At 34.0% G+C, this 26,159-nt stretch overlaps 1 protein-coding gene across 3 annotated transcripts in view; it reads right to left on the minus strand.

Annotated features, from left to right (window-relative positions):
- Nucleotides 1–347: 347 nt before the first annotated feature.
- Nucleotides 348–26,159, minus strand: part of LOC124359510 — an 86,986-nt gene continuing 61,174 nt past the window's right edge. For 2 of the 3 annotated variants that reach the window (XM_046812301.1, XM_046812303.1), the window contains 3 exons: nt 4,928–5,227; nt 3,930–4,460; nt 348–2,972 (listed from right to left, as the gene is read on the minus strand). In XM_046812301.1, the coding sequence (XP_046668257.1) occupies nt 2,739–2,972; nt 3,930–4,460; nt 4,928–5,227 (1,065 nt within the window). In that variant the 3' untranslated portion in view covers nt 348–2,738. The remainder of the gene's footprint in view (nt 2,973–3,929; nt 4,461–4,927; nt 5,228–26,159) is intronic. The other variant, XM_046812302.1, reaches the window with a different exon arrangement.

A 26,159-nucleotide genomic window follows, 5' to 3' on the forward strand; every position in this document is an offset into this window, starting at 1 on the left:
AATATTCACCGTTTTAATGTCTAAAACATGGAACCAGGCATTGGTTTTTTATACGTTTTCAACCCTTACCAAGTAAACTTGATGAAACGGTGCTCAACATACCTGATGATGTAAGGCCAAAACTGAAAAACCTTTCTGAATTAGCTAGATTAAACCTTTTAAGGTGAGGGTAAGATAAGGCCAACTCAGTATTTCAAAATAATTAGTAAGTCCAACAGCAATGTACAACATTTTGTAATCCAATTTTCAGAGATTCAAAATATATTCACTGTTCCGAGAGTGTATACACAGATTTTTGTAAATTAGTAAGAATAACTAGGGAAAGTTTGTAGGATAAACTAACAGGATAACTATTTGGTATTGTTTATTGTTATAAAAATAATATTAATACAACTCAAGTACTAATTGAGCTATTATTTTATCGTAACAATATAACAATAATATATCGTACACTGTACACGTAGATTAGGGCAAAATAGTTAAACTCTTAGATCTATGTACAATATTTACACAAATTACTATACTTCGATAATACAAGTATTTGACACATTGAACAACCTATAAATGAGCACTTCATTGTAATTAAACAATAATAATATACATCGTTAGACAGGGTGTCCTGTACGTCTCTGGACAAAAGTATATGACGTTAGTTCTCAGGTCAAGACAAATACATTATACCGTATAAACATGGGCATGCTTAGTGCCCATCTGCCTGTCTGTATATGTTTCTTGTTTAAAAAAGTAATATTTTTAAATTAATAAATTAAATTATACCAAAATTTGGTCAAATGTTTATAATAACAAGATTAGTAACTGAAAAATATGATATTATCTTCAATATTTTCAAAATGGTGGGCCTTACAACTTTTTAACTTTAAATATCTTCAAAACCAACAATATTGTTCTTACGTATTATAAGAATAACATTTTTAGATGATTTGATCACAAATCTAATAGTATAAAATTTGTTTAAACCGAATGATAAAAAACTGATTTGAGCATATACTGTAACAATTGAGGTTCTCAGCGAATAGCCAACAATACAAATGTAATAAAGAGCAGATCCAGAATATCTTATGACTATTGCACTTAGATCCGAGGTCGTTTATTTTAAGGTTAGTAAGCAACTTTATTTTTATGTAAATAAATAAAAAAGTAATAGTGGTATTGCAATAAATGTATTAACAGAAACAAACATCTTTATGAACAGTAACATATACAAATAAACTTCTTATTTAACTATTAAAAGAACGAAATAAAGGTTACTTTATCTAAGTTAACTGTTGTCTAATAAGCAACTAGTTATTTACAATAAACAACTAGCCCAATCTTACAGCAATGTTCAGAAACAACGTTTTTATAATTTATTGGAAATAGCAAAAATCAGCTGTTTAATGGGAAATACAGCTGATTATTGTGTGGCTTAATTTTAGTAAAGAATTAAATCCTATGAAACAGACCTTAAAATAAATTAATTGGAGATTAAATATTTGACGCTACACTATCATTAAGTAAGCCTGAAATGTGTGTATTTTTTTGATCATAATGCGTAAAAAGTATCAAAAGTCATTAGACATTATGGAGCTGCCGTTTATACAGTTTTTGTATTGTTGGCTATTCGCTGTGAACTTCAATGTGGGCCATGTTTTATCACAGTAAATCTGCTCTAAATCGATCATTTATTAGATTTAATAAATTTGGTGTTGAGAAACATTGCTGGTTTTCAAGATAATCAAAGTTACACAGTTGTAATGGCCACCAATTTTGTAAATATTAAAGGTCGTAAAACACATACAGACAGACAGATGGGAAACTAAGCATCGTAGACCCATGTTTATATGGTGAAATGTATTCGACTTGACCTGAGCAATAACGTGGTGTATCTTTTTCCAGAGAGTTACGGGACACTGTATATCAACATTCCTTGTTAACTATAATACATAAACTAAATATATTGTATTAAGGTTTCATTAAATATGTAAAAAATATTGACAGAAATATTAATTTAAAGTTATTTATTAATGATATTTTAGTTTATTAATTTCTGGAATTGTTGAAAAGTACATTTTTCTTGTTTCCAATATTAGGTAACGAATTTTATAATAGTTTAAGTAAATACGACAGTCAATGAATTAGTTATTTGTATTATAATTTGGATATAATTTTACTGTTAACTTCGAAAATAAATTATAATGTATATGTATAAAAGAAAGTATTCGGGACCTATGTAATAAATAAATATTGAAGACATCCAAGGAATCAAATGTACAATAACTTTTTACTTCAAACTACAAATCATTAAATAGTAAAATGGCTGACTTACTTTGAATAGGGCTCAACTGAGTAGCAATAAACAGTTAAAACTTATAATACAGGATTTATATATGTATATATAATACTATGATATGTAGAGAGAGGACTGGACGTGATAACTAACTGTGTCAACACTGCATGTTCCTATTAACAGCTTACTCTTTGCAGGAATGAAACTCTATGTACAACTTATCGGTTACACTAGATGAGGTGGGGGAAGAGTCAGTTGGCCGAGGATTCACAATAATGGTTTTTGAAAGTATGGAAATGAAGATAAGACTTGCTACTTGCACAGTGTTGCGGGACTTGTAATTTTTTCGCCCGATCCGTCCTTATGAATTGATTTTCTCCATAGGAGCAAGTGTAAGGAATCATTCGTGAGGTTTTATCACAAGACGGCTTAGAGTCGCTCAGGCGCAGGCTCACGTAGCGTTGGCGGTCTGGTTGCGATAGGTGGAGAAGAATGCCAGAGCTTTCATCAGTTGATAGCTCTTGGAGATGGGGATGTTGCTGTCGTAAAGCTTGCGAGAGGATTTACAGTCCACGTAGAACCACCAGTTGCACTTGAGGATAGTCTGGTCGAACAGCGTGGACTCTGGGCACAGGAAACTCTTCATCACCAGACCATCGTCTGTGAACGCACACACGTGGAATACCTGAGAAGCATGTCTAGAGTTAGACGTATGTTACTAAGGGTTGACAGTTTTTTAATACAGATTATAAGTAACAACAGGGTTTCCCTTAATCTTTAATCTTTGCTTGCAGGTTCATTTTCTTACTTAATTCGGTTTCTATAGTTGGTGTAGGTAGGCTACTGAGAGTAACGGGGACTAAAACCGTAGCTGACATAGAATAATCTCCTTTCAAGTTAGAAACAGCTTTTTATAATTTAAGTATTTTAATACCTCATTAAAACTCAATATTTATATATAATTTGTAATTGTATATAATACTCCAAAATCTTACAAGATATTGTGTATTATTATTTAAACATTAGAGCCATATCTTTAAATGGGACATAATTATGAACAATATAGATGTTTGTGTCCTGGACGTCTTGATTTATTTGATAGCACTGGTTTGATGTTTTATTAAAAAACTTATGGTTGGATTAAATCCTTCTTGAATATAACCTTATTTTAATATAGACTGAAAAGCCAGAGAGCATTGAAAAACTTATACGTACATATTATTTATTGTTACAATTATAGCTAAAGGTTCGGAAGCCATTCGTAATGTTTTTTATAAGTCTCATTTTATTTAATCTTTTTTAAACTTTTAAGCTAACGCATTCAAAACTGAAGATAATGTTTTAGAGTGTGAATAATGTTGCTTTGATTTATTAACAACCCAAATCAATCGTAGTTAAATGGTATGGAAATAATAAATTCAAATATGTTGAATGATACGAAGCAACCGTAAATATAAAAATAATACAATGAGCCTCGAACTACTTAATTCCTGTAATGAAAACAAAACTCTACATACTTACCTATTGTATTGAAAATACCTAGCGTACTGAAAACAATATCTCAAGATTTTCATAACATAAAGTATTTGAAAATTTCTTTACAATAATCAAGAAATTACTAATTCGTTAATATAAACCTCACCATGCATCCCAGGTCCTCGTCAGCATAGAGGCCAGGGAAATGCTTCTGGTCGCCACAGCTGAAGGAGGTGTCAGGCAACTCTACCTTGGACGTGAAGTTGTCGTCGTAGTTCTTATCGTAGGCCACAGGGTAATACTCTTTGGGGGCATTCATGACTTTGCTGGGGCCCGCGAGCGAATAGCGGGGCTTGACGGTCGACGGTCTGGTCACGACGGGTTGTGGTGTCGTGCTGGTTGTGGTCGTGGTCGTGGTGGTGGTGATGGATACCCGCAGCTGCTCCTGCTTTAACTTGATGGCAGCTGCTAGTGTCTCCACACTGATGTTGGACGCCTGAGCCAAGCTGGAGATTGAGTGCCCCAACAACATGGGGTTAGGCGCGTGGATGTCAACTGTGGAAATCACGGTAGGTTTGCTCTGTGGCGGGGGTGACTGGAGGGTGCGCACTGTCAATGTGTTCTCAGGCACAGCATTTTCTGGCTTTGCCATGCTTGATGGTAGAGCATTTGAGGACGGCATATCGGGCACAACAACCTGTAAGGAAACTGATGTTACGTAAAATGTCCACCACTGTAGTTTATCCATTCAATTGAAACGTTGTTACTTTTATAGTTTTAATATAGCTAGTAAAATTTACTTATAAGCTGGAGGCATATTTTGCATTGTATTCATACTTGTACAGGAAATGATTTGCGCTGCAATTGTAACTAGCCGTTGTTTCGAGTAAAAATGACAGTAACAGCTTTACAAATGTACGAATTACTTCAATTCCATAAAATTAGGTAAAAATAACTCCAGTGTGTTTTAAATTAAAAAGATCTACTTTTAAAATAAAAATTATCAGGAACATTTGATTTTATAGTCAGGTAGAATTTTATTTCATCATGTTAGCTCTTTATAAAAGGTTGCCTATTGGAATTTTCGTTTATCTGAGAGAGTAACATAAAAAGGGATCTATATATATCTATATAGAACCATACACTAAAGCACTGGTAAGGTACCTGGAAACGTCTGTTTGCCATCTGTAAGGCACTCTGGAAGGCCTGCGGGGCGGGTTGTCGAGGAGCCATGGGGGAGTTGGCTGCCTGCACGATGGACTGAGGCAATGCCTGGAAGGCAGGAACCACTACCACAGGCTGTTGGGAGAGCGAAGGGGCGCGCATGTTGTGGATTGCGGCACTCGCTCGCACAGCGCTCGGTGAAGCGGGGGGCAGTGGTCTGAATGGCGGCACTACTCGAGACCCTTGCAGACCTTTCACCCTTCCGTTGTGCATGCGGCCCTCCGCATTTGTTTTTGCTATCTGGAAAATGGAAGATTATTGCTTTAAACATTTTTAAAATAAGGACACCTTCAAGATGAGTACAGTTCTAACCACTAGTTTTCTTCTTTTTATCTATTGCGTCAAAATTCTATAGCATATCATATACAAGAAAATTATTAACAGGGTATGAAATTTTAAGGGTTACATTTCTCTATTAATTTATTAAAGCCGTTTTGGTGCATGTAGTTTTATAGGTAGACAAAATATTTCTAGGTGACGTACTTAATTAAGAACTAACTGAGCTAATGTGCACCTATAATGTTTCTAGAAGGTATTCATCTATATGACTCATTAGTTACAGTACGATAGTAAGCAAAGAACTGTGGTAAAACATACAGATACCATTCACTTACTCCCAATACTCTACCTCTTTCTGGTCATGAGTAACAACCGAGTTCTGGGAAATTGTACTTTGAAAGACCAACAAAACTCTAGAACGTTGTTACTGGAAGTCCCTGACCACTGCAGGGCCATACCGGATTTGAAATGTCGGTTTCTGGACATCGCTGGCGTCTTGTATAACCGTTTCTTAATGAAAGAGCGAAGCAATGTCAGACATTTGACATTGTTGTATGTTAAACAGTACGGGAACACCTCCATCATTAATAATGAGCTTTAAACAAATAAACTGTGTATTAGTGTTCGGGCTTCTTTAAATCATTTATACAAATATTTTCTTTATTCTAACCAATTATAACTTTTATAGTGCTTCACATTCTTAAAATACAATACAGGTAAATCACACAATTTAAATGTGTAGAGCTGTGTTTTTTTAATTATATCTTGTTCACTGATTTCATATCTGTCACCATTGCTAGGGAGAAGTCTGGCGGATATCAAATATTTGATCTCCGAGTCAGTTCGGGATGTCTACTGATTGCCGTCAAGAATGCGAATCGCCTTCAAGTTGGTATAAATAAAAACATAGTGTCACATCTGGTATTTGGAACAGATTGTACATAAAGTGTTTCCTCAGAATGTGGCTTGAGTTTTCTCCCCATGTAGAAGTATGGTAGATGAAGGTTGCTGACGTCGAACAGCGTCAAGAGCATCAATTCAAGTCATTACAAATACTTAAACAGTACTTGTCATTATACCTAATACATAACGTATTAATCCATTTGGATATTTATTGACTTATAACTATCAAATCGCATTAACACTTGCCTTTTGAATAATTACTTAGTAAATGTTGAATACTTAGTAAATGTTGAATAGAAAATACATTACAAAAATTGTACTTGCTATTGTTTTACAAAGGCCGAAATGAAAAATACGGTATATGTTTTTTCAAACTGCCATTACCGAAAAACAATATTGAAGAAATGAAATGTACTGGAAAAGAAGAAAGTCACAAAAACATATATGCTGGAAACATCTTCCAAGATTATTTCGAATAGTACTTATATTTACGGTAAATATTATTTATTATAATAACGCCAGTTTAAAATATCAACTCTAAACAAGATATTTTCAAGAGATATAAATACGTAGTAAAATACCAAGAGATATTAAAAAAATAATAAACAAAAGAAATATCATATGTTAATAAAACTAATTTTGAATTAGGTACAAAGAGTAAACTTTGCATAAAACAAGGAATATAAATGTATAAATTCAATTTGTGGTTAAATGTGTAATTTAATACAATAAAACAAATTACAATTGTAAAGGATAATTTATATTTATTATTGTCCATACCTTAAATATAGACCATTCGGATGTTTGGTTTGTAGGATCCTCTGATGAGCTATTTCTAAATAATTCATTTTAAGTTCATGGGGATTTTGAGTTTTGTTAATACTTTTGAAAGAAAAACATTCATCGAATTTTTATTATGCTCCATTACATGGGCTAAAATAGAATTTGATTTAATTTGAAGGTTTTTATCGCTGCGATTTTTATTCATTCTATTGTGCAATGGAGTTATGGTCTAACCAATGTAGTCTTTCGGACAGTATTTAAATGGCAATTGGTAAATGGCATTGCTGGATTCACAAGTCATTTTACCAATTATCGGATAATCTCTTTTTGTTGTGCTGCTACAGAAATCTTTTGAACTTATTATTATGTTACACGTTTTGCAGCGAGGCTTACAATAGGGTTCACAGCCAAAAGGTTTGTTTAAATTTTGGGTGAAGTTATCAGAAGGTAAAAATTTTGAAGCTTTTTAAAAATTAGTCTAGGTGGATGATTATATGCAAAAGTAACTTTATTAAAATACTTCCTCGATTTTGGTATGTTTTCTTTAAACAAATCTTCCAATCAGTTCATTGAGAGAATAAAATTATATGAGGCCGTTGAAAATTCTAGTGCATGGCCTTGAAAGATTATTGAGCCAAAGATCATACTGCCAAATTGAATTAATACCAGACAACAACATAATGACAGCTTCTCTAAATTATTCCAGCCTTCTACGCAATCAGTGATTGATTTCGTATCACGTCTAGTGCAACCTTGGGGGAGTTCAAGGATGTCCTCTTTACTCAACACCAAGTCATGCCTACAAATGTGGATCACTGTGCTACACAAGAACACGAGCAAGCCTTGTAATCTTGCAAACGTACAATAATGCAACATGACCGAACATTCTCTTAACTGATGCATAAAAATATACCTAATTTTAAGTAGCTTGTACTTTGAGTGATAACATTCACATATTTACCTCAAAACTCTAACGCAAAATTTTAATAACTCAAATTGTAGAGAGTACATCAGTATTGCAAATAGTATTATGAGTATAATGAGGTAATACATCGGTTCATTGGGCGTCTCAATTTCTATCTGTCAAAAAGTGACTCTGGTTCATATCTAGCTACACGGTAAACGGCTTTTTGCTGTGTTTTAAGAACTAGAGATACTGAACAAAAACGTAATTAACGGATATATGGAATAATAGATTGAAAGTTTCTATTAACTCACTTTCTTGTCTGCCCGTTAAGCACAGAGATACAATCGATTTTAAACTAATTTGTTGAGATCTAGATTCTTAAAACTTGTAACATAGCTCATAACTGTGTTACAGTGTTATATACATGTATATATTCAGATGTATGTCCGCATATGCCTAATGTTGTTATAAAATATACGAGTTCTACCACTTGACATTATTTGTTTGTCGCTCGATAATACTGTTCTTTTTTATTTGCTGTCTTGTACACGCAAAAAATATCAGTTTTTGTTTATAATGTGTACAAAAAAGTTAAAATGCACTTATGATTTGTAAAAACTAGTGTGCACTCCTAAAACGTATTTATATATTTATAATTAGCCACTGCAAAGTTTAATTGACTGAATATTGACGAGATAATCTTAGTTGACGAGATAAGATTGTCTTTGTGTATGTCCGACTGTACGCTATAAGGATATAACTTAGCGGGTTAAAATTTAGTATATTTTAAATATTTTAACTCTAGATTTGACTCTACCTTGCCGTGAGACATCTATGTCAAAGTTGAAATTAGTAAATATTAGTCCAGGATGTGTTTCGCTGTGGGGCGAAAGGGAACCCTCCATGCTAACCCGAAATCTAGCGTGTGTTTAATTTTGTAAGATAACATGTATTTTGCAAATATGTTTTCGTTCTCGTACGAAAGTAACAGAAACAACGATAATTTAAATTGTACTATGTAGACTTAAATGTAACTTAATACATGGAAAGTGAAACGATTACGTTTACAAGTTTGGATATCAGATACCAAGACCAAATTGTTCCATAGGAAAATTTAACTCTTTTTATATAGCTCATATGCTTTATAAAAATCTACCAGAACACATATTGGAGGCAGAGTGTGGCAGTGTAGCCGAGTACAAGCGTAGGGTGGGCCGGTGGTTGCTCAACCTGGGTGATGCTGCTGCAGAGGCACTGATTCGTTCGCGGTACCAATAAATTATGTAGACGCCTGTTAACAGCAAATTATTTGGGAATATTGTGTAAGTAAGAATTATTATTGTGAGATGTGGTTTGGTGGTACTGTTGGATTGTTTTCATCCATATAATAGTAATATGGTGGTTAAGCGGTGCCTAAACTGTATAGAGATGGATGGGTATATGTGTATATGTATGCATATATATATATATATATATATATATATATATATATATATATGTACATGATTTTTATAATAATGTATTTTGTACAATCTTAAGCTAATCTTTTGTAAATTTTAATGTAAAACTATACTACATAAATGTAAATCACCAAAAGATTGATTCCTGGACTCTTCCCCTTACAGTCTATATGGGGAATTATTCATTTGAAACTACGGAAGTGTACTGTATATGTAATTTGAATTAGAAGTCAAGTTCCACCATAGTAAACACAAACCGAAAACAGGCTGTCGAGAATGTGTGTCCTCATTACACAAAGATAATGTAGTAATGGAGAAGTTGAAGTTGCCAGAGCAATCTCAAACAAACAGCGACATTATCCAACATCATGGTCTAATCGAGGCACGTATTCAAATTAAGCTATTACACAATATTTTGACGGCACATTTGAGGTACAAGTATACATAACACAATTTATTGCTTATAAACAAGCAGAGTGGCTTTGGAGAGTTTCTTTTGTTTGTCTCTCTAACAGAGGTGGGTATTAACACCGATGAGTTTGTTGTGCAACCAAGCGTCGGTGTCCCGTAATGTTTAAACCCAACGGTCTCACGTGACCTTTGACACGGACGTGCTGAAGTTGATGATGGCTCCTTGGCACACTCCCCAGTGAGGTAATCTGAGGGACAAACAGAAGTAATTACTGCACTTTTCACCCTACTATTGTGCGAGTGCAGGAGTTCCTAATCGTGTAGAGTCAGCGTGCAACATTAGGAAGATGAGCAAATTGAACATGTTTAGTATAGTTTTTCGTATTTGCTTTTTACCAAAAATAAAGTTAGCAACAACAATATTTATTTTTATAATAACGGTCCTTATGCAAATTTGCCATGAAATATGTTTTAAGTACCGGTTGTAGTGAATCGATCTTGAGCTTTATCCCATAAGATCATTGTTAAACTTATGTATCCCGTTATTTTTGACCATATAACTATGCGAATTGTCATTAATGTTTTTTTTTTAAATATTTCATATGTTTTACGTATTTTCCTTAAGAGCGCCTTGCATAACAGTTTCTCATAATGTTTGCTAAGTTGTGTACGGAATGACCTAGGCATCATAAACAACCTATAAACACAATCTATAACAATCTACCATTGTTTTTATATCTTGAAATATGATGTGTATGTAATATTTGATTTCTTATTTAACCAATACATGTCACACTGACATACAGTTGTGCCGTTCATTTTGATATTTTTCAGCCAAAATAGGCTAAACAAAACACTTTTCTTGTAAAATAGCTTGTGTTGTACTATATGCACGTTAAACATTACATTAAAGTGTGTTACCTCAGGTAAATAAGGAAAAGCCATAATTGAGGTGACCCCGAATGATTCCTGAATACAAATAGAGAGTTGAGAGAGGAACAGTAGTTGTCAATATAAGGAGGTGTAGATGGGCCCTGGGGAAAGTTACCGCATGACAAGGCAGTCGATGGCCCTAATGTGGAATGAAGACATCACAATTAGTGGTCTGTCATCATCACATCTATCTTGTCCTAGGTCACATCTGGACTGGAGATGTGTTTACTCTAAATTTGTGTGGTCTGTCATCATCACGTCTATCCTGTCCTAGGTCACATCTGGACTGGAGATGTGTTTACTCTAAATTTGTGTGGTCTGTCATCATCACGTCTATCCTGTCCTAGGTCACATCTGGACTGGAGATGTGTTTATTCTAAATTTGTGTGGTCTGTCATCATCACGTCTATCCTGCCCTGGGTCACATCTGGACTGGAGATGTGTTTACTCTAAATTTGTGTGGTCTGTCATCATCACGTCTATCCTGTCCTAGGTCACATCTGGACTGGAGGTGTGTTTACTCTAAATTTGTGTGGTCTGTCATCATCACGTCTATCTTGTCCTAGGTCACATCTGGACTGGAGATGTGTTTATTCTAAATTTGTGTGGTCTGTCATCATCACGTCTATCCTGCCCTGGGTCACATCTGGACTGGAGATGTGTTTACTCTAAATTTGTGTGGTCTGTCATCATCACGTCTATCCTGTCCTAGGTCACATCTGGACTGGAGATGTGTTTACTCTAAATTTGTGTGGTCTGTCATCATCACGTCTATTCTGTCCTAGGTCACATCTGGACTGGAGGTGTGTTTACTCTAAATTTGTGTGGTCTGTCATCATCACGTCTATCTTGTCCTGGGTCACATCTGGACTGGATATGTGTTTACTCTAAATTTGTGTGGTCTGTCATCATCACGTCTATCCTGTCCTGGGTCACATCTGGACTGGAGGTGTGTTTACTCTAAATTTGTGTGGTCTGTCATCATCACGTCTATCCTGTCCTAGGTCACATCTGGACTGGAGATGTGTTTACTCTAAATTTGTGTGGTCTGTCATCATCACGTCTATCCTGTCCTAGGTCACATCTGGACTGGAGATGTGTTTATTCTAAATTTGTGTGGTCTGTCATCATCACGTCTATCCTGTCCTGGGTCACATCTGGACTGGAGGTGTGTTTACCAAACCGTTGTCCAGTTTAGCATTTCATACAAATTTCTTTCAGTATATAACATAGTTTGGTCTTTATTGGCTAAGCGTTGGCGAACTCTCGAGAAACTGAAACATTTCTTTTCTGTTTGTCTGTCCGTCCACTCGATATTAAAAAAAAAACTGACGTATATACTTGAAATTGTTCATGAATTTTTATTTCTAGATGGGGAACGCTGTGTTCAATGATGGTGTATGTCACTAAATAGGATTTCGCTGAGCGTTAGCGAATATTTTTACATTGATCTTAAGGGTAATGGGAGTATTGCAGAATAAATAAATTTGTGAACAAACTTATAACACTCGTAAAAGATTTTGAAATTTATGACATATTAACACAAGTAGCATAATATTATCCCAACACATACAACATACTTTTAAGGCGACTTGGTAGTGTAGACTTATATTATTTAAACACTGATATGGAACCCAATTTTGTAAAAAAATGTTAATGTGTCATGTGGCATTATTGTACATAGATAGAATTGAATTCTATGATGATGCATCCAATCATGGCATCTGACTTAAGAGTAGTTGAAGCTTGTCACTCAGTAGGCTACGCAATTTCTCCTTTGTTTAGATATTTACTGGGGGAGGTAAATATTTATTTTCGGTGTAATTGTCTGCCGTTCTATCTGTCAATTATGGAACTGGCTACATACTTGCATTGAACCTCAGCGAAGCCTGAGGAGTAGGTGTACTCCTACCGTGTATATTGTAAGTTAGAAATACCCCATACCACGTGTCTTAATATACCTATAGATTGCCTAAAGGTTGCATGCAAAATTCCAAACCTATAGATAATATTGATCTATCCTGCGGGCAGATAGACAAATAGGAAATCACATACAAAAAGGTTGATACAAAAATGACATATCATAGTACTTTTTTTGTAGAAGTGGAGTTTCTTGCACAATTTAACCTTTCTCGACATATCTTGCCACATTATACATTCAGTTTTCTCCCCAATTAATTGGGTTTTATATCAGTTTTTAAATAATAAACTTCTACACACCAAAAATCTATATATATATAAATGAATGTTTGTATGTTTGTCCTTTATGGAATCGTGAACTATTGGACCGATCATGATGAAAATTTGTACGTATATGTATTTTTCCACGGAGAAGGTTTATAAGCTATGCCCATCCCTTTCCCGATTCAGGATTCCGCCCCACTGGTTACAGAAATACCCATAAGAAATGCATTGCAGCAAACATATGTTAACGTCTTTTCAAATTTTTAATCAGCTGTTCTTTGTAAACATATATTACACTTATAGTTTTAAAGCATAGAGTAAGCTTAAGAGAAACGACAAATTTTGTTTAAACTGTTTTTGCAATCACTGTTAAACATAGACTTTACTATCCAGATAATACAATTCAAATTTGACGTAAAAATTCACCTTTAACTGCAATATTTATTTAATATAAACCATGCTCATGCTTGATCAGAAGAGTAATGCAGATATCATAATTACTATCTTACGTTGGCTACAAATATAAAGAATGTTATAAAATCAACCTTAGTTGTTTTTTTTGACAGAAGTATGGTTCTCAAAACTCCATGTGTACATATTCTCTCGATCGAGACAACAAAGCAAGCTCAATCGTGGCATCGGAGATATAACTAATTTAATCTAAAATTTATTATAGTAAAAAAAAAAATTTACTAAGTAATATAAGGACTTCGGTTCTTAAGATTTGCGTGCGAAGCCGTGGGTAACAGCTAGATAGAGGCAGGAATATGGTACATACCTTCATAATACGCCCAAGAGGCTCACGATGGAACGACTATCAATTATCTCAGCAATGTTTAGAATGTGATAGAAAAAGAATAAGTGAATATAGTGTACTGTTTTCAACGGGAAATTGCGTGCGAAGCCGCGGGCAACTTTTGCAAAAAATTATTGAAATGCGCAGCAAAGCGCGCCGGGCCCGCTAGTTCAATATAAAACAATGTTTTATGTGTCGGGATAGTTAGGCTACATGTCTTAATATGTTATATGTTTGGATCTCTTATGTATGTATTGAATTTGTTTAAAATATATTTATTCTGCCTTTTTTCGTAGCCATTATGGTTACCCATAAGGCCATCGTAAAAATATTCGCTAAAGCTCAGCCAAATTCCTTGGAGTGGCATACACCATCATCGAATTCAGTGTCTCCTAAATATAAATTAGGTTTCATGAAACGTTTAGTGTACAGGTCAGTTCGTTTTCGAGATATCATGCTGAAACTTGACAGACACATGAAATACAGGCATATAGACAGAAATGACATTTTTCAAGCCAAACGAGTGATAGGATTCGCTAAAACTCAGTCAAGACATAATTAAATACTTTAGGATCTACTTGTTGCCAATCCAAGAACAGTTGCAAATGTAACAAAAACAAAAAACACAAATAGTTTATGTTTTTAACAGACGTGTCTTAACCAAATTTGTTTCGACTTTGAATACTAATTTGCATATTTGTAACTTTATAATTCAAAAATAAATTAAGGAATTTTTTTTCGTATTCTTATAAATTAAGTTTATTATTGTAACTGTTTAATTTATTGTTGGGATAAATACTTCTGTTCTAAAGAGATTGTACAAGTAAATTTGAGTATTTTGGTTAACAAAGGAAGATAGATTGAGGAATTCCAATAAACTGGCTTTTAAGTTATAAAGAAGGGCAGATGATGAGCGCGCTGCTCCTTGGGGCTTGATTCCGCACTGTTATTACCGGCTTAACATCCGTGAGCATTCTGGGTAGTAATCAAGGGGGAGGCTCCAGCAGTCGGGGCTTGCCTGTGGTTCCTACATACCTTGTGTTTAGGTAGCGGTAACATCTATCATTATCTTAGATTTCTGCATGCACAGATTTGAGGGTTGCAATGGACAACGCGCCCTACTAAAACAATTCTGTAAATACGGTGTTGACCCCCTTTTTTCTATTTCAACTACCAAACTATATAAAATTATGAATTCTACTATTATGCGGTTCCTTGGATAATCACGATTACTTGTAATTACTAGTATAGAATATTGACTTTTCCGTAAAATAAAAAGTTGATAGTGAAAACCGACTTCCGATTCTTGAACGTACAGGTTAGTTTGAATATGAAATTAATGAAAAGAAAGATAACGCAGCTATGGTGGGAAAGGTTAATTCAACGTGAATGGTGAGTTAAGCTATAGTTCACCTTCCTTTTAGTGCAGCGCTTGCAATCTGACGATGTCACAGACTTCTGTCTTGAAATGTAGACGCTGGATCCTCCAGGACCGTGCTTTAGGATAGTGTCTTAAACACCGTAGTGCACTCAATTGTGCACCTGATAAGAGAATGAGAATACGTCTTTACTTAAATTACACTACATTTAGTAGTCTATGTGTCTCTGATGCAGAAACGATGCGATGAGTTGATTTTGAGCTTCTTTTTCGCCGACTATTTTTGGATTCTGCAGACGAACATGACCCCAGGAGCCAAATTTGTGGCAGTCAGATTTCAGGCGATGCACTAAAGAGGAAGGTGAACTGGAGCTAAACTCAACATTCACGGTAACATAAAACTTAACTATTGTTTGAACCATTGTTTTTCCTAACAGTAATAAATTAATTCGTGTGTTGCACTTGAACACATCACAAAATTACACTGTTTTAGTTATTTAATACTTACTACCGGAAATGTGTACAATAAATTATAAATGTATAAAATTAACTATTGCACTAAGTTTTCGTGGGATTTTGCTTTATAAACGCGAGTACAACACATTACAAGGCTTCGCCGAGGTTGCTAATCAACCAAATCCTGAAATCGAGACATAACCAGAATCGAACTCGATTTTACCTACATAAAAATTAAGTTTCCTACAAAATTAAAAATCTATATGTCAGTTCGTGCTCAAGATATCGTGCGGACAGACAAACAAAAGAATTAAGTAATAGGCCTTTCTTAGCCCTCTAGTGTTAGGGTTCGCTAACGTACAGTAAATTGGAAATAATATTTATCCTACCACATATTATATAAATCTGACTAAGATCGCGTTACATGTCGAACTTAATTTTAATTTTATTCGTGAAGTCTTAGTGATGTATGAATTTTGACTATATCAAGTCAAAACACAGCATCCATAAATAACATAAATTATGAAGACTATGTGTCTTATAGTTATAATACTATTCTATTCATCACCCACATGTCATGTACTACGAGAATGTATACTGTAACACTGTAAACATTTCTGTTTGTCTGTCTGATACCTCTGTTTACCAAAACAAAGATAACAGCACAATCTGAAGAGCGCTTGTTCTTGGCACAGTTTGTGATAATGACGTGACTGAAAAATATTTATTATGAACTAGATTAAATACATAACTCGAGTGCTAAGGTACCAAATTCAATAAATTCTGTAAAAAAGTAAGTACACTTTTTACTATTACAGTCCAATATAGCCCGGTGGATCTAATATTAGAAGTGTTAAATAGTATTACCTTAAGACAGTGGTATATAGGAAATGATTTCGGAGGTGGGGCTGACATACTGGATGATTTAGGAAGTATAAAATATCCTCCAAAAATAGGGACTCAAGAATCTTTCTCCGATATATTTTTGAGCTTTAGGGCGTCATAAATTTGTTCTATAAGGTTTAATAAAACTCTGAGTGGACTATTTAGTGTTTCTTATTTTTAATTTCGGGAGGCTTGGGTCCCATCAGCAGCCTTTATATACGCCCATGCCTCAAGAGTTTAAATATTTGTCACTGAATTTTTCGACAAGACGATTCATATTTTAGATCATAGCTTAACATTTAGGCTCCCAGTGGTACAGAGTTGAGTCTTGGGTTACAAAGAAGAATCAACATGTGTAAGCCCTGAGAGTGAACGTGTTAGACATATAAAAGGAAACATATCTTTAAAAAGGATCTCGTCTAAACCGAATTAATTAAGTCTTAAAATTGTTACCTTGATCGGGTAATTTGCCATGATAATTCCCTGCAGGTTGCAACACTGAGCTGATGTCGAGATCCTGCACACTGCTTGTGTAATTTTATATATGGTTTTGTAAATTATTTTGTCTTGTTGTTATGTTTAAAAACTGAGTAATTATTACATTATGACTTACATTCTTATCGAGTCATCTAACATCGTTTGGCGATGTATTAATAAAAAAGTTTAAAATGACACAAATGTGAAAGATAATTTTTAAATTATCAAAAATGTAAAACGAAGCATAATTTTTTAGCATTACGTAGACATTTATTGAATGAAAAATTATATGTCTTCGCTTGTATTTATTTACAAACATTTAATTTAATATCTTTAGCTAAATTCGTATCGGATAATAAAATTCCAATTAAAATGTAATTAGTAATATATCTAAAATACAGTATTCCACAGCTCCTATTCGTTCCCTGGTTCTCTATTGTTAATATGAATTTAACCAATCATAGTTAACAATTTTAAAATATTAAGGGTATTAGTAAAAATAAAATTATGAATATAACAAATTTTATGACTAAAACGTATGTGTGTAAACAATGGGGAATGAACGATTCCAAGCTATTCTAATTAAGTTATGCTGAGAGACGAGATTCAGGATGTTGACAAGCCTGGAGGATGTGAATGTTGGTATTCAGGTCGGAATAATTGTCAGAACTGTCATTAGCTCAGGTCTAGCCTGATTCCAATCAACACCAATGCAACAATCTCTTGCCCAACTACTGACAGTGGAGCTTCTGCTGGCATGACAGCGGGAGCGTAACCTCACGCTACTACGTACTTACGAGCAGTGCAAGTGATACAAATAGATATTATTTGTAAAACAGAACAACGAGAGTTAAATACATTTATGGAACCACACATCGGTGTTATGTATAAAGTTGTATACAGTTTCTTGTATAAAGTTTAATCTTGGGACTGATTCATCATACAATAACATCGTCATAATTGCATATTGACATTACAGATTGTATAGAATCTTTCGTATTTTTACAAAGAACCATGTAAAAGTACTTATCTGTATTATAATACTTACAGTATGAAGACATAATTTATATTAGGCAAGTATAGTAAAGCTGTGCCTAATTAAAAATACTTCTACTCTAATTACGATGTTTTTTATGTTATTCGTTTCAATCTTCACTAAATACACACTGTAAACTGTTACAGAATAAAACAAAAATAAAAGATTGGTAAATGTTATTGTTATGAGTTTTATACATCTTATGTAAATAATGTGGAATGTAAAAGGTTAACCGAATCTGATTATTCGATAAAACAATAATATGTAAAGAGTAATGTTTTAAACGTGCATTTATTTTTTTTATCACATACAGTAAATGCTTTCGAACGGCGGCATTGAACATTGACATAATGCACGGTATGCAAATATAAATGTTTTAGAAATGGGTTTTAAATTTACATAGAGTATAAAAAAACACCAAAGCGTGAAAAAGACAAGTACATTTTGAGTGAATAGCCTTCTCCATAGCCTAAGTTCTGACATAGAGGGTACAAGTTTAATACCCGGACAAGATCAGACATAGCTTCTATTGAACTATGATAATACCAGGACTCGTTAAATTAAACGACTTATAGGTTATAAGAAATAGGTTATAGATATTTTATTTTTAAGTTTAGTTTAATTTATCGAATTCATTGCCCTTTTAAATCTTCACTTTAATAATAAAACAATAAATAATGGCATAACACAAATCACTATAGATTGAAGAATCAGATCGTTACTAGTTTTGGTAGCAGTATAAAAATGATAATAAAATAAAAAACAACAACTAAATATCATTCACACTGTACTATCAGGGAAGACAGTAATGTTTTATTAAATACTTTCTGGGCATCACCAATGAGATACACCTTATGAGTAAAGCTGCTTTTTCAGTTGTCGAATCTTGTACATCGGGTCGTTTTCCGTAGTTGGTTCTTAGCCACCGTTGAGCAAACAGATCCTTAGACTTCGATGCTGATAGATGGTCGTTAGATCAGCCTTAGATAATCAAATGAGAGCAGCTCAGAGCAATCACTTCTAAGAAGCCTGTTTATAAGGATTAAGTCAGCTATGTGTCTCCTGTGTACCGGAGATTGGAAAACAGGAAACTCATCCAAATGTGGAGGACTCTCCTCTGAAGCGGAACAGTCTCAAATTGACCTTGAATTGTCTGTAATCTGATTTCAAGATTTTGTTGGTTTACGTATTTTCTCTGTTTATTATGATAAAGTTGTAGTTTTCTAACTACAATAAATAGGGCAATGGGCAATGTAGCAACCCGTAGTTATGGGCGAAACAAGTGGTAATCTCCTGTCTAACGTAAGTATACGAGTTGTTATATTTATCTTTCCGAATACCCTTTTACGTCCATAATACTATTGGTCAATATAAAGTCACAGGTTGATATTATTACAAGAAATGGTAGATATAATTGTGCGACTTGTGTTTGCTTCTATGATGACGGGGCTATTGTATAACTAAGATATTAAAAGCTTTGTATAACTCTTTTATACTGAAAAGGAAACTTGGTAAGTATAAAACCAACGATGAAATAAAACCTGTATTATTGCATATAACTTGAGAAAAAAAAAAATTAAAAACAAATATTAAGTGAAATTAAAAACGTTTTTAATCATTGTCACAAAATGTCTATTACAGCAATACTCGTGGGTTTTGGAATCTTTTACGATGGTAGTTTATGTTTATGAAGCTGTCTACGGAATATCAAGAAGAGGCTGAATAATTCATTTTTTGTGTTGTTAGCTAGTTGTTAGATATTAAAAAAATAACGTTAACTTAATTACAGATGTGTGTAAACTTAAATGGAATTAAATCTTGTCAAACATTAGTTACCAGTCATAGCGTTATGTCACTAGCTAACATATCAAATAATACCCCTTGGTTCGTTAAGTTGGGTTAGTTTTCGTTAATTAAATTGATGGAATACACGATATATATAAGAATAAAAGAAGAAATAGACTTCGTACAGTTCCCTTTAACATTTCTAAATAATGTTATAAACATACAATTCTTTGTTTGTATACTATATTTTTATATCCTTTTTGAGAACGACATTATGTCGAAATATTAAAGGATTGTACAAATGCTTTTTCTTTCATTCTTATAAAAATTTAAGCATTTAATTTTTCCATACAGTATACATAAAAACACATATAAAAAAGTAAGAAAATTTATCGATACAAGCAATGTGTGTTTTTTTCCTAAGAAAAGACTACAACAATGATTCAATTGAATGTTATATAATGTCAGGATTTCATACACCACTCCTATCTTATGCATATAAATGGATCCACACAACGATCCATCTAAGGTGCGTACTGTCCTGAGGGTGACAAGCCAAAATATTCTGGATGATCAAAGAGAAAACAACAGGTGACATTAATGGCTGATTCCAAGTACCTTCCATATCTTACATAATAACACACATCACAGACATCACAGATTAGGGATACAGAAGGCCAGCAGATGTTGCTTTGTCACTGCCGTTAAAATTTCAACTTCATCAAGACTTTCTCTTGACATTCTCTGTTCTTGGAGCGAGATGAGAATTACTGGGACCATTTGGCTGCATAGTTTTGACATTTAAAGTTGACTCTGAATATTCAAGGTAAAACATATATCAATACAATGAGTAATTGCTTTAATACATTCGCTACCGTACCAGATGTAGCATTAATAGTAAGTGGTTACAATGTTCGTCTGAAGGGATCCAAGAACAGGTTTCTCATTGTCTCATCATGTGCACAATTGAGTGCACCACGGTGACGATCCCAAAGCACGGTGGAGCAACCGAGTCTTCTGCACATAACGCAGCTATGGTGGGAAGGGCTGATACAATGCGAATGTCGAGTTTAGCTCCAGTTTACCTTCCCTTTGGGTGCAGCATCTGAAATCTGATGCTGTTGCAGACTTGACTCCTGAAATCTGAAGTCATGTTCGTCTGATGGGATCCAAAAATAAGCTCAATGAAGATCGAAGAAATTTTAAAGCGAAACCTCTTTGGCATCGTCATCGTAGTGCACTCAGTTCTGCAATTGAAGAGACAATGAGAATACCTATTCACCTAGATTGCACTACTTTTTGTAGTCTTTGTGTCTCTGACGTCGAAATGATGCAGTGGTTTTCGTTTTGAGCTTGAACATGAAGATGTTCTCGAATTAGAACCAGAGTGTGCGCAATATTAAGATTGTTAACAGACTTCATCGCATTAGCTGCACCTGATTCTGAAGAGAGAACGGTTGAAGGCTAGAGATTCACCTAGCTTAGAGAGCGGGTTGCTGAAAATAGCCTACATACTGAAACCAAATATACAGAGTGCATTATGTAAATATCGTGAGGTTACAACTTCAGACCAATAACGTAAACGAATATATATATAGATATCAGTAACATTTAAGTTGAGAATGTCTCTTAAGTATACATGAATCTCAGCATCATCTCATCATCGTCATTAACATACTTCAGTGGCAATACAAACTAATGAACCTCAATAATTCAATATTAACCGAAACCAGGAATTATAAACGAGTACATCTGGTCTGAACTCAGATGTTGGACCGATTATAACAACTGGGCAAGTTTATGGTAGGTCCGCTTTCGTGACAGATAGACAGATTTAGGCTAATGACAGATGCTGTTACTCTGGGGCGGGTAACGAAGCTGTTAATGTCGGATAATTCTCTAGCGATCAATCAAGCTAACAGTGAGCGAGCTAGCAAATAAGTGTTTGTGGCCACGCGCTTAGCCACACATTACACCGCGCCGCGCCACGGGTACGTTGCCGCTCAGCTGCTGAGGTTGTACGCGGATGTTGGACCGATTATAACAACCAGGCAGGTCGATGGTCGGCCCGCTTTCGTGACAGATAGGCAGTATCAGGCTAATGAGAGGTGCTGTCATTCTGGGGTGGGTAACGAAGCTGCTAATGTCGGATAATTCTGCAGCGATCCATCTAACAGTGAGCGAGATGGCAAATGAGTGCATGTGGCCACGCACTTGGCCACCCACAACACCACGCCACGCCGCGACAGTGCTGCCGCTATGCGGGTGTAAGTGGTTCTATTATACACACGTGGCAACACATTATAAAGTACATCACTCACTTAACCGTGTTAATAATAAGTACAGGATTAACTATGGCTCTTCTTGCAGCTGCTCATTCTGAACATTAGCTGTTGACAAGTGAATAGTCGATAATTTCTTATAAGAGACCATCAGTATATAATTTTATTTCTGTATCTACAGATTCATAAATTTAATTCTGGGGTGTACCAAAACAAGATTCATCAACTTCAGTTTCAATAATTTTTAAACTTCAGAAGTAAACAAGAAATTGTGTTTTGACTAATTCAATTGTGGTTGTGTAGTGAGGGAAGTATTGTTCTATTTATGTTTTATCTCTGGTTGCTACCCCACTCGCTTATCTGAAGGAATATTTTGGTTTATACAATTTTACTTGTGATATTTGGCCGTTATTTCTTATGACGTAATATATCTTGAACACTCATTGATAAGAATATGTAGATATTGATATATAAGTTATCTCGCAATTTTTTTTAGTTATTAAAAAGTGAATTAACGCATCTTCTAGACTAGAAGCTGGACTATAGACTATTCAGCGTTGATGATGAGTAGGCTTTGCTGTATAATGATCACGACTTGAGTGTGCCGAGGTCGGCGATAGCTGATACAGGTGTCAAGAGTCAAGGCAGCTCGTTAACAGTTCAGCCTAGAGTAATGTACAGCATTGTAGACAACTTGTAGAGACATAAATTATAAAGATATGCCTAAGTAATTACACTCAAAATTTCCAGGGGTGAATACATTATTCATGTTTGCTTAAGCAAGCATGAATAATTTATTCATTCCTTTTCTAAATTTAGTTTTATAATGGTTTTTTTTGTGAAATGTCCCTTAAGATTCATAATAATCATATATTTTTGTATTTTATACTACCTGATAGTTTAAATGTACACTTGAGATAAATCTTTTTGTAATTGTGGATTGAAGTTAATTTTTTAATTAGTTAATATTTTAAAGAATGAGTTATCTAAGAACATATATTCAGAAAGCAATTCTTGACAGTTATCGTTTAATCTTCAGTTTGTAATAATTTGATGTTTTGGTTTGAACATTCAATATTTTTTAACATTAAAAATTAAATACTTAATTGGAAGGTTATACATTTTAAATTATAATATAAGGTAGGAGTACGCTACAACACGTACCGTAATAGTGAAGTCTATTGAGGTTGCATACAAAATTTCAAATCTATAGTTCTTTTCACTTTCAAAATGTCCTGCAAATAAATAGGCAGACATACAACCATAGAAAAAAGAAGTTGACACAAAAATGACATACCATAGAGCTCATTTCCATGTTTAATGCAAAATTTATGGAGTGACGTACACCATCGTCGAACTTAGGGTTCCTCATATAGAAATAATAAAGAACAATTGTGAAATTGCGAACAATATAGAAATTGTGGCATCATGCACAATTTCAAGTTTGTAGGTAAATTTGTTTTCGAGACATTGTTCCAACAATTCCAACTATTAATTATTTACAACAATACTTCGAGAAGGCTATATTACGTAGTAATAATTTAACCACCTGAATTGTGATAACATAAAAAGGAAATATTACTAGATCATAAAAGTTATTTGGCCAATTAGACAGTGTACAATCCTTACAGGATAAGAGAGCTTAGACTAACATAAAATCTGGCAAACACAATTTGTGCAAATTTTGTGGTCGCTGGGCAGATAGCTAATGTTGTGGTCAGAGACTGGACACGACCTTGCTAGGTAAACCCCCCAATTGACAAGATTACATTTCAGAATCCAAAATACCAGACCTACCGATAAACTTATTAAGTCTAAAACTGCACTTAAACATAACACAAATAATGAAATGTCAGATTTTGTTCACTACTGCTATAATATTGTGGCTAACATTTATTTTCACGAAAATGTAAAACATTATCTGATCTGGGAGCAGAGTAAAAATAGTAGATGCAACTGTAATATCTGGAATGTTTAATGTTTGATTGAAGTAGTTATTTTGGTCGAGTCTCGATGGTTTTACGTTCCTCCTATTGCAAAGTACTGAAGTCTAGTTCACAATTATTTACACATATCTTAACTTACTATTCATTTCACGACTCCTAATATTTTTGGGTCTTAATTTTGCATTGTATTTTATAACCTGCATGAGGCTTTGTAAATATGGTATTTATATCAGTAGATAATGTAGAAATAGCATATCTGTCCATATATATGGAGATAACGAATAGCAGGCTTTCTCGTTCAGCTGTATCGTAGTGAGCTGGATTATTAAGTTTCACACACAATTAAGCAAACACTTAAACTGCTGTTAATTATGTAGACAACACAATATTGTAGTGAATACCACATTAAAATGAACTGATATAACGGAGTATCGAAAAGCTATACGGAACAAAACTAAGTTCCGCATACCCATTTAAATTCAGCACACTGTTACCATGACAGGCTCTTCTAACAATCCTGTTGTTATCTGTCGGCCAGTCTGTCTGCTTGCCAATCCGTGCCATAACTCTTTATACTAAACATCGGTACTTAAGTTCCTCTTGTTCTAAAGAAGAACACTATTGATTTTGGCGTCTAGAGGTCAAAGTCAAAGGTAAAAATTCGAATATTTTTTACATTAGTCATATGGGTAACATGATAGAAACGAGAAAATCGCAGGATACATAAATTGAGTACAAATGTATATTTTCTCACGTGATACAGTTACACATGTATTAAAGTTATTTTATTTGATTGATAGGTTCAGACATTCATTAGATTCTGTCCCTAGATATTGCATTGTATCGGTTTATATAGTTTTAAAGATAATCTTTAATGTTATATACGGATTGCTTTATACAAATTAATTTAAATGCCTAATTTTTGGAAGAACACAAATGGAAATAAGCACATTTTATGATAGAGCGTTAAAACGTTATTTGATTTACACTCTGTAAACTTACGTTTACGCTTAAACTACTAATGAACTCAATAACTTGTGAAAAGCATAAAGTTTTAAATATGTTCTGGTACCATAACAAGTAATATAGCTGACATTATAAGTTTTTACGAGCCTCATTGTAATAAATTAAAATATTAATTTATTTTTAGTTTGTGGTTAATCATGTGCAAAATTACCTCGAGAGTATACTATAATAACAAAGTTATTTACGACAATATTAAATTGACATGATAGTGAACTTATCTAAAATTCCAGATTTTGTTAATTAACCGTTCCAAAATAGTCTGCTAATTGTAATAAAATCTAATAATTGCGTCGTTTCTATTAAAAATTGCTCAATAAAAATATAGGTGTTAATTGACATGTTTATGAATTATTATAGCAGTTAAGAGGCACTACAAAATCGACTTCGGGTACTACTCGAGTGCTTAAAATACGACCTTGTACTGTCAGGTGATGTGTTCGGAAATTGAACGTCGACAATGTTCATCTAGGCACATAGAGGGTAGCAAACCATTATAGAATACGTAGCGATATTATTATCCGTGACAGAAGTCTTGAATATCAGTTTCAACTATTTAAGTTTTTATAATACAAAGTAGTTATTTACTTTTCATGATGTTAAACATTGATCTATATCGCTTGGCTGCGACACGCATTTCAAATTCACTTTCCAAAAACAAAAGTCTATATTAAGTTCTCCCTCATTACTAGTGTTATAATAAGCGCAAGTGAAAAGAAAGTATATAATGAATGTTTGCGTTCTGAATTGGGAAATATAATGAAAGTTTGAACGGGGAGTGGAAAATGCTAGTAAATTGGTGGATCGTCGGATGGTATAGTGTATTATTACAAATTTATAGTACTTAATTTATATATTCAGTTTATATATTAGATTTTTGAGCGCATAAAAGATTAAACTGTAATATGTCGCATTACCTTTGTGGAGGTAGTAAAAAGGAAACTAACATTTTCCGTGTACTTCAGATGGTGAAATTACAAATGATTTAGTACATGTTGAGTATTTTATTCAACAGTTTCAAAGGTTCCCATGGTAACAAGTGTTGTTGACAAAACAGTAATTTAGTGTTGCTGCTAGAACCACGGGGCTCTGGTATGTCACCACTGGTAGTGATAGAATTTTCAGACTTCTATCTATAAACATAATTAAATTAGACTTGCATACGGTTGGCATAAATATTGTTCATAATGCCCATACTTTTCAGTACAGTATTAAAGTTCCAAAAGGTCTCAAACAGTATTAGGAGAT

Source organism: Homalodisca vitripennis, chromosome 4, assembly GCF_021130785.1.
Source record: "Homalodisca vitripennis isolate AUS2020 chromosome 4, UT_GWSS_2.1, whole genome shotgun sequence".
NCBI classification, from domain to species: Eukaryota; Metazoa; Arthropoda; class Insecta; order Hemiptera; family Cicadellidae; genus Homalodisca; species Homalodisca vitripennis.